This window comes from Lagopus leucura, unplaced genomic scaffold (genome assembly GCF_019238085.1).
Source record: "Lagopus leucura isolate 7727_CA_CO unplaced genomic scaffold, USGS_WTPT01 25-21_obj-0_obj, whole genome shotgun sequence".
Classification (NCBI taxonomy): Eukaryota; Metazoa; Chordata; class Aves; order Galliformes; family Phasianidae; genus Lagopus; species Lagopus leucura.
Genome location: NW_024966327.1, coordinates 1 through 17,376, shown reverse-complemented (window position 1 = coordinate 17,376; position 17,376 = coordinate 1). Strand labels below are relative to the sequence as shown.

The 17,376-nt window shown below is 36.9% G+C and overlaps 1 protein-coding gene across 1 annotated transcript; it reads right to left on the bottom strand.

The window, feature by feature from the left end:
- Window positions 1–1,088: 1,088 nt before the first annotated feature.
- MACC1 (MET transcriptional regulator MACC1) lies at window positions 1,089–15,036 on the bottom strand. The gene is made up of 5 exons (XM_042893081.1): window positions 14,983–15,036; window positions 12,538–12,652; window positions 8,147–10,185; window positions 6,298–6,486; window positions 1,089–1,333 (listed from the first exon to the last, which is right to left on the bottom strand). Exons 1-5 carry the CDS (start codon window positions 15,034–15,036, stop codon window positions 1,124–1,126), a joined length of 2,607 nt encoding a protein of 868 aa, XP_042749015.1. The 3' UTR covers window positions 1,089–1,123.
- Window positions 15,037–17,376: the final 2,340 nt, after the last annotated feature.

Below are 17,376 nucleotides of genomic sequence, written 5' to 3'. Positions count from 1 at the left end.
TGCTCATGTTTCTGAACGAATGTTGCTAAAGATGCTTAAAATGGCCTTAACATTTTGAAGATTCTACTTAACTAAAAATTTATTTAGAAGCTTATGATAAAAAAAATAATAATTGCAATCAAGTTGGTTAGTCTGCAGCTGTTATTCAGCCTGTATTTTCTGTGTTTATAATAAGCTACCTAGTAATTGCAAGACTTTTATTGATGTCTAAGTAGGGTTCTTTTTAGAGCATATGACTAATAAAAATTAATTGCTGCAAAAAAATTCTAGAAAGCACTCACTGCTAACTTTTTTTTTTCTTTAAATTTATAGCCATCACTTATATTCCTCATACAGTAAGGTAGAAAAGAATGATCAACAGAAGAGGTTATAAACAGTCTACAGCCCTTATATCTACCAAGCCAGTCTTCCCTAATTAACAATAACAAAGGAAAAATATGCAAATCATCAGTGGACAATGTACACCAAGAAAGCCTCCTCTATTTCTAGACACAAAAAAACCCCACCCTTTTAGAGTTACATCAACAAACCAACTGACATTGACTACTACATTGCCTGTCTCTTTTTAAGACTCCATAAAATGAACCAAAAGCTGTTTTGGAAGGAATGCACTGCACAAGCCTTTGCTTCCAAGTGTAAATAACTGTTGAATTACTCTTTTGGAAGAAAATTAATTTTGTCCCAGTTTAGGACAAAGAATCCTAGTTTTTCTAGGTTATCCTGTACATATTCTCTCAGAGTTGAAGATTTGGGACAGCTATTAAAATGTTTTAAACATTTAGATTTTAATGCCCCAGTGAAAACAATGTAAACATATGCCCCATGGGCTGCACTCATGTATGCACTGCTCTGTGTCTAGAACTAATTCCCACCTAGAAATAAGTGCAATCAGAAATAGCTCCCTGTACAAAGCCTATAGTATTCAAGTCATTTTTGACCTCACCCTTTTCTTACTTCCTCAGTAGCTATGAGCAAGGTCTGGCAATCTTCAATGGCTATAGCTGAGAACCATGGGGCTAGACACAACACCAGCAGCATTTAGCCCTGCCCTGCAAGCGCTGTTGAAATACAGATAACAGTACAGTTTCTAGATTTTCCAAAAATATATATTGATAGTCTAGTTTTATTCCTCCATTCTGGAGAAAGCACTTGCCCTTAAAACTTCCATGCAGTTCACAAGAATCAACGCTCCAGTTAACTCTCGCCACTGTTTTGTTACTGGATTTTTCATTTTGTCCAAGGCTGATTGCAGATCTTGTAAGACATCCCTGTAGCTGTCTCCATAATGGGCAGCCCATGTGTAGAGAAAGTCATATGCAGGTTTCCACATCATCTGCAAATAAGGGAAAATTATGAGAAATCTTACTTGCAAAAATTGAACTATTGCAGAAAAAAAAAAAAAAAAAAAAAAAAAAGCAAAATCTTTGCAACAGTCAGAGAAAAGAGAAAGAAGAAAAATAATTATTTGATCCCTAGCCACGCTGGCATGCTTTCTTATATAAGGCATATTCATTAAAAAATCCAGGAACGTTATGTACTTCATTGATATGAAATTCTATAATTCTCAGAGGAATAATAAGAGAAAGATAAAGTTTTCATTCAGATAACTATCACAAAGTAAATATACTTCTATGTCTGAAAGTGAAACTAAAGGCACAAGGGTAGAAGGAAAATGCTTTTCCCCTTGATCATTTTTGAAACATATACATCCAACAGCAGTTTCTCCATTGGAGAGTTTGACTTGCGCTTTTGGTGGTTAAAGCCCCGCTTTGTCAAGATTCCACTGTCCCCCTCTGAAGTCCTGAAAATTTAAACATAGTTCTTATCTACACAAAAAAATTTTAAGGTGACATCAATAGAAACATCTGCCTAATAGAGCAAAACAAAACAGGAGCAGACAAACAAATAAAACTGCTCAAAGAGCAGGAAAATCAAAAGTTTTTATAATTAACTTCTTAAAATTAGGGCATGCTATTTTAAAAACTATCCTGCAACAAATAAAGGAAATAATAAAAATTAAGAAAATATAAATAAGAAAAAACAAGTTACCAGTGTATTGCAAATCACAATATGTTTAATTATTTTATGCCTAATAAATATGGAGTAGATCTTCTCCAGATGTAATTTATCATTCACCTTGTGGCATTAATGCAGATATGGCAGCATGATTCAGATACCAAGCTCGACTTGCATCTTTCAAAGTGCTGATGCACAGAGTAAGTTTACTCTTGTTTACAAACAGAAAGCTTGTCTTCCCATCTGCTGCTTTCAAAAATTTAACTTAGACATCTAGTTCCCTTCTTCTCATTGGCAACAGAGGTTTTGCAAACAGCAATTTAATTAGCAGTTGTATGGATGATACACAAAGCCATAAATAAACCCTTCGCTTTCCTAAATAGTACTGTCATATGGTGTTTTGAGAAAAATACACTTATGCATACTAATAAAAGCACATGAACTGATGCGTATGCATGTATATATACACACAGAAGTGACCAGGAGTCACCTAATTCTAAAAGGATTTTTTAAATCTTTTTTCCTTTTTTAATGGTGAAACAATTGCATGTTTCTGAAGGATAGTTCAGAAGGAAATTGGTTATTTCTTCAATATCCTGTCCTATGAATGTGCAATAGACAATGTAAAGCTCCACTTCCTTACTTTGAGCTCTATTTATTTGATCATTTGAGAAAACAAGTAGCTGGAGGAAATTCCTTTACCTGTGGTTCTGAACTTTCCTCTGTATTTGGGCTAAGAACTCCTAACTTACTCAAATATTAACTTTACTGTAGTTTCTGTCAACATCTCCCTCATCCTTAAATGCAAAAATCCATACAATTAATCTCCCTGGTAGTATACCTCACAGTTTGGTTAGTCTGATTTCTGCCTTTAGTTTAAGCCATAAGAAAGTGCCAGTGCTTTGGGTGAAGTCTGTCATTTAAGCTTTTTAAAATTCTTTATTCTTACTTCTAGCTTGATAAGCAACATAGCCAACAAGAAAGCTGGGATTTCTTGATATGCTACTGCTGTGTCTTTTCTCTGTCTCCTGCTTCCTTTTCTTAGAGCCTGCTGGACCAGGCTATTTGAAAGATTAGGGGACAGCCTTTCTCTGGTGATACTTACTAGTATGCAAAAAGATGGAGTATTAAAAGGTGCTATGCTTTGACTTACATTGAAGGTCTGTCTGACACAGCACAGTCAGAGAATTGCCTAAAATACAAACCGTGCTTTCCTCAACTGATTTTTTTTTTTTTTTTTCCAGGACAAAAGAAAAATGTAGACAATCAGAAACTTTATGAACAGGTCATCAGTAATGCAACGAGGCAGTAACCTACATGTTCATCACACCTAACTAATACTGCAGACCAGGCTTCTGAGGTAGGTCCTTCTCCACAATCACACACTCTAATGCAACAGCTGAACTAAATCAGGTTTGACACTACTGAAATTCAACAAAGCAGATTTTTAAGGCAAACTATTAAATCACTGCAGCGTGCTGGGCAAATCGCATTTCAGCTACTTGCCTGGGTTTTCCCTCTGCTCCCACTACCTCTGCTGAGTAGATAATAATGATACCCACATTCTCCATAAAGTGATTTGGAATTTACTGATGAAAAGCACTTCAAAAGCAAGGCATCAATTGTATGCACCTCAATTTGTCTTTCTGATCATCTCAGAGAAGATTTCTCCCACTAAGAAAAATACTCCAATTAGAAATAGAAACATTTTTTGGCCAATCAATCCTTCTGATGGAGAATAGTCCTTGATTAATGAATTGGTTAATGTTTTCAGACAATAGTAATTAGTCAGAATCATTACTCCTTGAATTTTCTTATTTTTTCACTTACATACAAACAACTACTATTAACAAAAAAACCCTACATTTCAATTGGTAAACTCCAGGATAAGATTATTTTAATGGTGTTTCTTTTGTAGCTTCTAAGTAAACATGACAAACAGCAACCATTCTGAAATAAATAATCAGACTAACACTAACCTGGTAAAAATCATGCAGTCTTTCCCACACAGGTATGAATTTACACCGTGTTAGCTATATTCATTTTGCATCCCATATAGGCACTCCCACTGAACATAAACAATAAATTTTATAAGCAGAGTACTGTTTTCTGTAGAGGTTTCTTCAGAGGTTCAATTCACTATACCACTGAGAAGTTCAGAGATTTGTCACTGGTTTTATATGATATATATATATAGAACTTGACTATATTATCTTCAGGCATAAGATGATGTCATAGGAAGGTGGAGAATCTTGTAGATGGTTTATTATATTATGATTTATATTAGGTGGGAATGTACATAGATGGATATATAATGCCTATATATTTGAAGCAATGTAAATATGTATATAACAAATTAAATATCATATATATGTGTGTGTATATACATTGTGCTGAAAGAAGTGTTTTAAGATTATGCTGGTTCTACTGTCTGGTAGCTAAGAAAGAATTTCCAAATACATGGAGGCCAGTGGAGACACACATTGCTCAGGTATAATAACCTCTATAATTCTCACTCAAGAGAGCAGTGTTTTTGACAAACAAAGGAAGCTTAGCAAGTAAAACAAAAGTCTAAGAAGTTAGACAAAGCACTACAAAAGTTAAAAATGGAAGTGACAGTCATTCACACACTAGTGCAAAAATAAAGCTAACAACAAGGTGACTATTTTTCTACTGGAAAGAGAGTAGTCAAACGACAGGTAGAGTTTCATAATAACAAAAAATGTAAGGAGAAATGTGCACCTATGCACAAGTAATATATCCGGAACAACCAAACAAAGCAAAGCCTTGAAATAGTTCAAAGGAAATAGTAAGATTAGAGGAGCAGAAAATATTTTTGAGAAGAAATGATAGAAATTTGCAGTAAATACAGAACACTGTATGTGAATCAAAATCTGTATCTGAGTCAAATATGGGTCTGGAGCTGGAGCAAGGCATTCAGAGGAAGAATCGGTGGTTCATGATCAGAGCAGAAATCTCGTGACAGTAATCACAATGCAGATAAGACTGAGATTAAAGATTCAAAGGAATTGGGCTGTAGGAAGGAAAATATGCTCAACAGGAATCAGGGAGAATCAGATACAGGGAAAGAAAAAGGAAGAAAGAATATCTTGAGCTGCTGTGAAGGCGTGAATGGCAAATAGAAGCAATTTGTTAGATACCAAGATGTGACAGAAAAGGGATTCAGATTGGATAATGTGCATTATCTGCAATAATCAGAGGATATTGCAGGCAAATGGAGAGTCAATCCTGAATGCCTAATCCCAAGCAGAAAAGTCACATTGAGCAACATTCAGTGATATACATAAGAGAATGTTCAATGTTAAACCCAGTCTGAGAACTATCAGTTATCGGCACATAGCTCTGTAGGATACAGTGGATACAGAAAGTAGAGAAATGTAGGAAGAAAGTTGGCTGCCCAGGCTAAGGTGTGTCAGGAATACAGGCTGGCCCTCAAGTCAGAGGTGGGCATGAGCCCAATCTAAGTCTTATGACATATCTGTCACACTGCATGGATGCTATGGATACCTCTGAGCATCTTCAAATAGCACTAGAGATATACTTAGGTGCCTAAATTGCCTCTTGACTGTATACACACTAAAATATATCTGAGAAGACAACTTGACTTTTATTTAGAAGTCATACTTCTATTTCACCAGAGTGCTTTTACAACAGAGGGCAAATATGAGCTACGTGGCAAACCATTCACTTAAAACAGGGTTTGCCATGTTCACATAAAAGGAGGTGAAATTGGTGTCAGAGATTGCCTTGTCTGAGTTTGATGGGGAGAAATTTGACACAGACGAAGAAGAGGAAAGTGTTAATAGTAGAGTTAAGCTTGTTCTCAGTGGAGAGAACAAAAGCTGTACTGAAGGTGATTTGAAGGAGCTCACTGCAAGGACTGGATGGTCTTCCTTACTGCAACTGAAATTACAGCAGCTGGGAAAGAGAAAGAGAGGAGTGAGCAAGACTAAGAATGAGATAGCAGGTCAATAAGGGATGGAAAGTGACCCTTGGGATGGAAAGTAAAGATCTGAAACTCAAGATAGAGAGATACCTGGATCTCCACACCAAATTAATTTGGCACAACACTCTACAACTGGCTTCAAAGGAAAATCTTAATAATTGTAAGCAAAACTTGATGAGAATTTCTTGCCCTGAAGAGATTACAAACTAAATACAGAGGCAGTAACTATAAAAGGAAAAAATTAAACACAGCAAGGAAGAAGAAAAGTGCCTGGAAAGGAGCAAGGGTGCACATTGCATTACCCAGAACTTTACCTCCAGAGCCACTGCTCCACTTTTCCCTTGATGGGGTATCTCATAAGCCTCTATTTGCTGCTTCGTGAGTCGGGCTAGCTTCTCTGCGAGCTCCCGCCAGTATCTGCCAAGCTTCACAGCCGATGTCAAAATGACGGTGTCCTGGGTAAGACGGGCCACTAATCCCTGGCAATCTATTTTCAAAAGTGCCTGCAACAATCATTTTCATTAATGTCCCTTCACAAAGGAACTTCCTACAAACATCATTATCATTTGTCTTCAAAGCACTAGTCTACATTTTTAAGCTGACAAATATTTTTCCAATAAAAATGCATTGCCAATAATTTCATAGGAAATCTTCCCACAAGCTTAAGAAAAAATAAGGCTGGCATTCAGCTGCTTCAGCGTTCTAGTGTCACATGGATATTGCCCAGCTAAGGGATCCTGAAGGGAAAATATTTTTCTACAACAAAAATATCTGGCCCATCAAATTATGTTAGAGTATGACACGGAACTTAAAACTGAAATTAAAGTACTGTTGCACTAAGATGTGGTCCTCAGTCACTGCTTTTCCAGAACACTGATTACACTGGCCAGCACCCTTTGATTTATTCCTCTCATATAATGGAAAATTTGCCAATCATCACACAGAAATGTGAAAATGAAAGTCCCCATGCCAAACGATCTTTCAAGAGCAAATGAATTAACATGTTTCCAGGAGCAAAGTCCTGAAAGGCTTCATTCTCATTTCTTATTTATTTCCTCAACAGCTAATGAGAAAATGGGTGGTGGTTATTAATTTTTTTAACAGAAAGATGTTCCACAGAAAATATTGGTTTGCCAGAGCAACATCAAGAACCAAAACCAGAGAAGTTTCTCCATGTTCTGATACTGATTTTTTTATACAATAGCAAGCTTTTTGCCTGAAAACAGCTAGTTGTATATTTTAGTTGAAAATGTTCCATAAAAATTCTCATGGAAACAGATATTTTGGTAGATAAGATGCTTGGCTAATGTAGCTAATCAAGAAATAGTCAATATGGATCCAAAATTCTCCCATACTAGTGCCCAACTAGAATAATATCCTGAAGTCACTACTGAGAAATAGACAGTAATATACAGTACCAACACCCTTTACACTTGGGCTTTACACGTGGACTGCCCCTCTGCTGCCATCTGTCACATGGTAATAAAATGTAATGGAATATTGCCAGGAAAGTTCAACCTTTACTACCATACCACCAACATCTTCCTCTGACTTTATGGGCCAACATAATAAAATAGGAGGCATTACTTTCAGAGCAGCCCTCATATAAGTTGCTACCACAGAAAATAAATTCTAAAATATTTTCAATGTTGTCCTTATGCAGCTACAACTCTGAAACTGTCAAACGTGGACCAAAAATCTTGTCTTCAACAAACAGATAGGTCACAGTTCCCTTGCTTTAAAAATATAATGCAATCTTAGAAATACATCTTATGGCAGAAATGCTATAGCAGTTCTCACACTGTGTGGTTATTAATTGCTTCTAATTAGGACTGTGAATTGCTTAGGTAAATAATTTACTATTGATTTGTGACAATGACAAAAGACGAAACTACTTCAACGATGGCTTGTCAACATACTACATGAGCAAGATTCCTGGTATGTTTACAGAAGACTATTTAAAATAAATGGATTAAAGCATTATTTTTCATAAGAGTCTGGATGCATTTTACATCTATAATTATCTGCAAAAATTAGTAGTATGTTCAGGTTTGTAAAAGTTCCTGTGAAGGTGTAGGACAACATTTTCTTGTTCATGTTACTACTGACATAGCCTCTTGGCAATGCATTCCCAACAACCAAGTTAGTTCATGCAATACTTACAATAATGAGCTCATAAAGGAATAGTCTCTTTTTTTTGTTAGCATGGCAGTCTTCCTTTAGCCTTTTTACAACATGCGCAACTCTGTCTGATTCTTTATCACCATGTACCTCATTAAAGTCATCCAAAGATATATGTGAATATCCTAGCACCTCAGCCAAAGCTCTCCAGTCATAAACACTCTCTGATACTGTAGATAAAACTACTGAGTAGATATAAGTCAGTTTTTTAAATGGCAATGTAATCTGTTCAACAAGATTCCTGGTTGTCAGTTCGCTGTCAGTTGTGTCCATAGCTTGCTCTTTGGAAATCACTTTTATGTTTTTACAATGTACAAGACCAATCTTTCTTCTGAGAACTCCTACATACCAGTCTTTTATCTTAGCTTGTCCAATGGCTTTTACTTTATCTTCACCAAGAAGTGCTATTGTGTCTCCTTTAAAATATTCCAGCAAATAGTCAATTTTATTTTGACGTAGCACAGTTTTCAAAGCTACTCCATAAGTATTAACATTCAAAATTTTGTCTTGAAACTTTGGGTATTTAACTGTTGGTATTAAAAGCAAAGGTGCAGACTTGATTTCTTTGCGTTTTTGTAAGCGCTGTGGCCTACTGATAATTCCACTTAATTTTGGAGCTGGATCAGGGGTCGTAACATGGAATTGTGTTATTTGGCTACTTTTTGAGACTTTAATCTGAACAAGAAAAACAAAGAAATGCATCTCCCTACATCCTAGCATGGAAAACAGGAATTGTTGGCGGACCATTTCACCAGTTTTCAGTTCCTCCTCTTTAATATTTTTGCCTTCATCTTCCATCTTCACTTCAAAATCTGGATCACAGGATACCAAAGAAATGTTTAGATCTTGGGGCTTGTCAAGCAGAAATGTATGTTTTCCCCACAGCTGAAATACTACAGGGGGCATATTTTTCCCTCCTTTTTTTATATCACAAATAGTAAGTTTTCCTGGAATGTAGTTATGACCAAATACTGCAAAAACTGCTGTAAAAGATGGATGAATATATTTGGGACCATAAATCCCAACTGAGACAGTTCTATGAATGTAGTCCCAGACATTAGTGGCTGGAGGCTGGAGTTTGTTTGCCTGTACTGCAATCACTGCATACATCACGTGACTTAGGTCCGATAGCTTCACTTGTATAGTATCTTGATAAGTGTAGCAATTCTCTAGCTTCTTAAAAGGCCCTTCTTTATCGAGACTAAAAAAACAGACAATATCACTCATAACTTGACTGAGAGGATCATTCTTCACTTTAGCTGCAACTTTCACCTCTAGGAAAATAGCTTCCTTCGTGTTGAGGTTGCTCAGTGTAAGTTCTATCAGAGGACTTACAGTGCTAGACAGCTCATTGTTAAATGACGATGGAGGGTTAAGGATAGCCCTTAAACCAACTTCTTGGAATTCTCCAGGTAATACATGACCTACAGGGACGTGAACATTGATATCAGAGTCAGGTAGCTGTACTGAACCCCCTTCATGATTCAGTTTACAAACTACATGAATGTCTGCAGCTTGCGTCTGTGCCCATCCAGGACTATGGCTCATGGCTTCTAAATCTAGGCAAGATCGAGTGAGTTGTCGGTGACTCAACCAAGCCATTTTGTAGGCTTCACGGTCAATTTGAGGGCACGTCGTGTCAGAAACTGTAGTTTTTTGAGGCGTTGGCTTATGAGGATTAAATCTTCGGTTATCAATAATATCCAAGAAGTCAGAAACACTCTTGGATCGTCCAGACCTTCTTGTTGAGCTCTTTCTTAGAAGGCAATCAATATTTAGCTCATCTCCTGAGGAAGCCAAAGAATCCCTGTCACTAGAAACTTTAGAGAACAAATGGGACTTTTCTTTCAAAATAGAAAAGTATTTATTGTTTTCATTTCTATTGGAAGCAGCTATGTCATGTACAAAAGGATTGGAGGATGACAGTTCATTCCAGAAAGGGTTAGTCTTGGAAATAGTATAGGTATGTTTGAACAAATCAGACCACTCAATATCCAAATCCATTTTGCTTTCATTGACATCTGTTTAAGAGAAGAAAAGAAAAAAATAATCACCAAGTATTTCCTAAATCACAGAAACTTGAGACATTCCATTAGTTTCCAACCAACACTCTTAAAATGACTGAGAGGTGACCAAATTTGTCATCTTAAAATGCATATGGATCAAATTGTCAAGGGATATATTCGTATGTTTTTACTTCAGATCATTAAAGAGTATCAATATTGACAATCAGTGCTTTCAAGTAGCATTAAGAATTTTCATTAATAATAATTATAGTACTAACAAATCAGCACTGAAAGATGTTAAAAATCTTCTGCAAAGTTCTGATTACTATGAACACCAAGAAATGTTAATTAGTATCAAGCACACTAACATCCCATAAGTTTAAGCCACTACATTTCAGTAATCCTTGGTCTCCTACAAAATTCCATGGGTTTTTTTCTTTTGTGACTATCTCTATGCAAAAAATTAAGCAACCACTGTTTCATTTTCAGACACTGTGGACAGTATGGATTCCTTTTCATGTTAGAGCATGTGTATTTAATTAATATCAGCATTCTTACAATTTATCTCAGTGTGAGTGGAATTTGTTCTACCAGCTTTTCTTTTAAAAATTCATTGGTATAATCTATGATTTTTTTACAATTTGAAATTCAGAACGAAATGATTTTGTGGCAAATAGTTTTCCTGAGATTGCATTTAAATAGAATAATAGAATCCTGGAATCATTAAGATTCGGAAAGACCACTGAGATATCTAGTCCAACCTTCAGTACACGTAATAAATAAAATGTAAATTGAAAAATAAGGGTATATAAGTGATATTTAAATGTGTTTTTAATAAGAATACTCATCATTAACAACAAGGTCTATTTGCTGTGAATATAAAATGCCCTAATATTTTATATTAATAACAGTTCACAAAAGATGGCTCATATGTTTATTGACTCACACTTCCTGCAACAGTCTGACTTTTTTCACTAAGGGTTTCTGTCACTAATAGTTTGTCACTGTTCCATACAGAGTATGTTGTATACCATCCTTTCTTTGTACTTGCTTAAAATCCTATCAGGGATTTTAATTTTAGAGGTAAAACTCAGCATTTCTATTCATTCAGCATGTTTATATTCTTCATTATTACACTTCCCATAGAAGTTTTCAAGGTTATTAATTATTGCTGAAGCACAGGAATGGCAGTGCACTCAGCCAAAAAAAGAACCGAAACACTTGTACTTTTCAGTTCCAATTTTTCATGAACTGTGACAAAAAGCCTGAACAGTGAAATTTTTCCACAGTTCCAGTAAAATCCCAAATGAGAAGAACCAAAATGGAAATTATCTGTTCTTAGCTACCCATCTGGAAGGCTTAGGGTTGTCTCAACCAGACTCTTTAAAAGGAGCTGCCAGCAGGAACAAGCACAAGGCCACCAGACTGGGCTGGGCTGCTCAATCACCAATTGGCCTTTCCTTTCTGTCCAGTGTCCAAAAGCTTTCCCTGCATTTCAGTGCTATTACAGTAGAAACATCATATTAAAAAAAAAATAATAATAATATCTGAAGTAAAATTCTATACATTTATATATATTATATATATATATATATGTCCCAGATTCCATCTTCTCAAGTGGTATGTTTCCAAAGAATTCTGAGCAGAAAGCTCTGACAGAGCTCATTTTGTTAGGGTGGTGTCTTTCGCATACCAAGCTAGCAGCACAAGTTACCGAAGTGCAGTAGGTTAGCAACCTACTTACCCCCCAGCTTGCACAGCTGGGTGAAGCTGTGCCATTCGTCACATCTGTAATTGGACAAAAGTTAAGAGGTCTACCTTGTGAAGGGGAACATTACCTCAACTTTTGGTTTAAAATAACAGTGAGATTAAAGTAACTCTGGTTTTAACTCAAATTAACAGATGACATTCAATCCAAAGTTTTCTACAGTCCAAAACTCAAGTTGTCAAGCTGGGCTAGTGTCAAAATTCCCTCTTCAGATTTCTGGTATTTTAAAAAAACCCTAAATTAATGAAGTTTGGTTAAGACCTCTCTTCTCCCCCCATCTCCATCCCCAAGAGCACACCCTACATAGCACTCATTCATATGAGGATAATGGTTCCTCCTAACCTGACTGAACCATATTTGCTGTGATAGGAAACTTCTCTTATGCTGGCAAGTTTCTCCTAGGGGACCTGCACTCTGACTCCAAGGACAGCCGTTATGTTTTGAGCTGCGCAAAACACAAGCAATACAAGAAAAACAAACAAACAATACAACTGTTGTACAGGGATTTACAGGGTAGCTGCAGCTCTTAACACTATCAAAAGTTTTGTAGAAGTACAGACTTGAGGTGGAAAGCCTTAATAGAGAAAACAGCAGCATACTGTAAGTAGCTGAAGGTATCCGGTCATCCACATCAATCAGAGTGCCCTCTGACCTGCTTCGTGGAATCTCTGAGTTATGGAGGGAGGCTGTTCCACTGCTAGAAGCATTTTCCTCCTAGGAAACAGTTAAATGTGTAAAACATTAGCGAGCTGCAAAAGAGGAAACTGTTGAAGAATAGTTGAGTTTTGCTCCTATGATAGAATAAAAGAAAAAACTTTGTGACATTATGGTTTAATATATGGAGTTTGCCCAAGAGCACTGCAGTCCTCAGTCTCACTGTCTAATTTACAGCAAAAGCACCAGATGTAACAGCTACAGTACAGTGAAGCACCCCAGCATTTGGGGAAAACAAACAAATCACATATCTAAATGTCTTGCAAGTAGAATTGAGCATTTTGATAGAATTGAGAATTATACAATAATTTCCATTATGAATGTCTTGTAGAAAACCTTTATAAAAATAACAATAAACATCTCAATTCCTATTTTCAGTTAGACTTGACTAGAAACATTGAAGGAGAAGATCTAGGTCTATTCATTCCTCTGTCAAGTAATATAGAACATTTCCAGCCCTATACTGTTGTAAGTGATGGCAGCTAGTAAAACCATTAAGACACTTGGAATTTTAAAAATAAATAAATAAATAAAGAGGAAGGGAAGGGGAAAACCACAGATTTTTTGTGGTCCATCTCCAGGATACAACAACAGTCAGCTTTGTTCAGGAGTCTAAAGTACTGCAGCCTGCCACTTCAACAGAAACTGCAGACGACTCAGATCTTGTTTTTATTGTGATTAAAAAGAGGAAAAAAATGCTTTGGGGAAGGTTTTGCTGTGGTTATTAAAAAAAAAAAAAAATCAGTTCCAGTTCCAGTAGGTGAATTATGGGAAAAAAGAAGTACGCTTTATAATAGAAAATTACTGAATGAGAAACTGGAAGCTGGATGACTGTTTCCGTTGTGCATGGTGCAATGGCTGAAGATCTGATTTTTTTTTTTTCACTGCAGATGTAACTCAGTACCTTTTATTCTTATGACAATGGCTATCTTCAGCAAATGGCCATCTGATCAGATGCTGATTTGCACTCAGGCAGGATGGAAGGCTGATGTCAGGCTAAGGCTGACAGCTAGCCAGTGGCTTTGCTGTAATGGGGCTGCAAGCACTCTTAAGGCTCCTGCTACCAGAAATCTCAGCCTTCAGCTTTAGAAAGGCTGATTTCAGATAACAGTGGAAGCTTGCCTCCAAGACTCATAGTTTGTAGCTTCTGCTATTAATGCCATACCAAAACCAATTCTAAAATGTCTCTTTCACCCTGACACTGTAATTCCAACAGATGACATCCCATATCTGTGTAAAATTATCACCATCTGCTGTAAAGAGCAGTATCTTTGATAACGTATCTGCTTTCCTACAAAGTAAATGTTTTTTATTGCTGCTGTATCTTGAAATGCTGAAAAACTGAATATGTTGTAGAAGTATGCCAGATTTTAATCTCAGATTTCCATTTCAGGGATTTGGGGTGTTTAATCACCAGTTTCGACTGTAGAGACATTATGTTGGTATCCATAGTTTAAATTCCCAGTAAGTTTACAAAAAGAAAGTCTAGTTCTTGTAGCATCAGCATATGCATTGTCAGCACTGAACTCTGACTGATGATTTATTGACAAATTAATCTAAGAACAGTTCTTTGAATAGTTAATGAAAAGAACACGTATTTCAGTATCTCTTTGAACGGGGATGCAATAAGTTAAGATGAGGATAGAGCAAGATAAGGCAAGTAGCTGCAGAAAGACTAAAATAAGAACCCTTAGGGGAAGGGAGAGAGAGAAAGAAAAACAAATCTCTTACACAGTGGGTGCATATTGTCAGAGACATGAGAACAAGATTGCATATTGAAATCTTATACACACTACAAACTTCTGCAGAAAGAATAAGCCAGTTCCTAAAAGGTTCCTCTGGGAACTCGTTAAAATCTTACCACTAGCCTGGCACAAAGACAGTAGAGACAGATACTGAAAAGGAAAAGCAATCTCAAAAATAAAGCCTCTCTCTTATGAGGGAGCCCTTGTTATTCAGGTGCATCTTCAGGCCAGACAAAAAGAGGAGGAGGGTGAGGGACAACATAGATGTTTGTTTGCAAACATTGACCACATTTGGTCAGGATGCCACGGGATGTGGGAAATACCAAGGACAAGCTGTACACATACCATGGGGTACTGTGTGCTGTGCTTCCTGAGCACAATGACATGATCTGACAGCAGGGCTGGATCCAATTTCTTCTGTGTTTCAGCCCTAGTGCTGGGAGTGCTTATACTACTGTTGCCTCTGTATCAGACTCTTGAAGTAAGAAAGCCCAATGCTTCCCCTTCTCTGTATGTAAATTCTGTGATAAAATAGCATCCTGACAGAAACTTTGGATTGGGCAGCCCTAATAATTAGAAACTTACCTCAGTAAATCCAAATGAACAATCATCTGCATGAGAGGAGAAATCAGTGCACATGGGGTGAAAAACCATCCTGAACAGGAGCGAAGGGAAAAGTTATGAAAATCCTTTGCTGCAGAAAGAAGGAATTATATATGGAAAGAAACAGAAGCTATGCTTTTCATTTCTGGTAGCTGCTGAGTAAGAAAGATGTAACCTGACAAGTACTTAATGGTGCAGAGAATTATTTGACTGATAGTATGTCAGCTCACAGCATGAAGTGAGCAGGAAATAAAGGAAATAAAGAAGTAAAGAAGTTGGAAAGAGATCATCTACACTGGTGACCAGAGAGCAAACCTGTGGAGAGACATGACACTTTTCCTATGAGAGAAAGAAGTAGTTGGGTGCAGACTGCTATTACAGCCTCGAGGACTCTGCTCAGCCCATGGGGAAAGCAGGGCCACAGTGCTCCTGGTAGGCACACTGCAGACTGTCACATGGAAAGGAAAACACATTAGAAGGAGTGGAAAGACTCAGGTAGAAAGCTGAAATTTTCAGAGAAGTCAGGAGACAGATTTGCTGCAAACAGCATTTTTGCTGCATGCGATGCCTCTGGAAATGTCATCCAGGTCTTTTAAAATTCAAGTGCATTTTTTTTCTTCCTCTAGAGCTGCTACCAAAGAAAACATGTCCTGCTGTGCTTAAAATAGTGGTGAGGAAAAAAATAAAGAAAGCCCAAAAGCAAACACTTCCCCACTGCCTCTGCCCTCAAAAACAAGACAGAACACATTCCTTGGTGTTTTTAAAGTATCAGCATCCCAGAGTGAGACACCAGCAATATGCCTTTCATTCAACCTTAGCCCTGTTTGGCCTGCTTCAAGAAGAGTCTGTGTTAGCAGCAGAGTTCTACTGTGGCAGTGCCACCCCACAGATTTCTTGCACATATAGTGATATTCAGGCACTATTCACAATGATTCATAGCCTCTGCATCCAGAGGATGAAGTTTTGTCATTTGCAAAGACAAGACAAGCAACACAAGCAGGTGATGGAGATGTACTACTCAGACTCACTCAGCTGTTATGAGGGATGATGACTTGCTAGTTTCAGAGGCTAGATTATTAGATTTAAGATTTACAAGTATAATTCTGAAAATGGTGCAAGACCTTTTTGTCAGTTTTAAATACAGTATTCCTGACCTAACCAAGTGCACAGAATCATTTAAATTCTATCAAATGAAGAGAAGAAAAGGATTTCTAAAGAGAAAGCAAAACAGAAGAGAGAGATGGTTTCAGAAGGTACTACATATCATCATAAAGTCTAAAACACCTCGTGCTTTATATAGATTAACATGTCTGCAACTAGTATCAGTTACATCAACGGGTCATATTACAACAGTCCCTTGGTACTCATGATCTGCAGACAGGTGGTTGGATATGAGCCTACCAACCTCTTGACCACAAGGCTGAACTATGGTACTATAGTTAATGGTAGTACAGGACAATGAGCAAAGTTTTCAGCTGATATGATACAGTCTTCATCTTACTGTCTTAGCCTAGGATGTGTGAGACAGTTAAAGAATTGCATCTGTATCTCATTTTGTACTGAGAAAGCAGTGGCTTTTAATGTTCAAACTAAAGATCTCAACCATATATTACCCAACTTACCAATACTTAGCAGCAGCAATGATAGTGCCTTAGTATCATCCTATTACCTGTCACTTTGCCTATAACGATAAGAAAATGTTTTCAATTGATATATTTACTAACTTATTCTACTTTTAAGTAGCTGACTCATTTGGTACCTACTTTTCAGTTCCGAAAACTTATTATATTATGATAATGTGATTTGCAGATGCATTCACACTCCTGCCTGAACCCAGGTTTTAAGGTTTCTGCAGACCTTCGTGTGGTAATGCTTGTAACTGACATAATCACTGCTCATAATACTTAATTTGAGCTAGCTTTGAAGGGCAGAGCTAGTAGTCTTAGCACAACAGAGAGCGAGACCTGAAGTGGGTCATCCTCTCAGTAGATTTCCACAACTTCACAAGGGGCTTTTTATAGCCTCCACTTAGCTCTGCACTACCCAGAACTTGCTGCTTTGTAGTCAGTTTGGAGAATTCTATGCAAGCAAAAAGTGCCTACACTTCCTTTACAAAGCAAACACCCTTCCTTTCATTCCACACATCTACACTACTAAATTGCTTGCTATAAGCATAAGGGCAGTGGCCTTTATTTTTTTATTACAAACCTTTCATTTGGAAACATTGCTTGCTTAGATAAATCTTGATGTTGTATTTTATGTTTCAGCTACCACACTGAAATAAGTTATGGTTTCTCTTTGGCATCAGAAAAAAAAAAAAAAAAATAAAAAAAAAAAAAAAATATATTTATATTTTTAATGGAAGCTTGTGTCCCT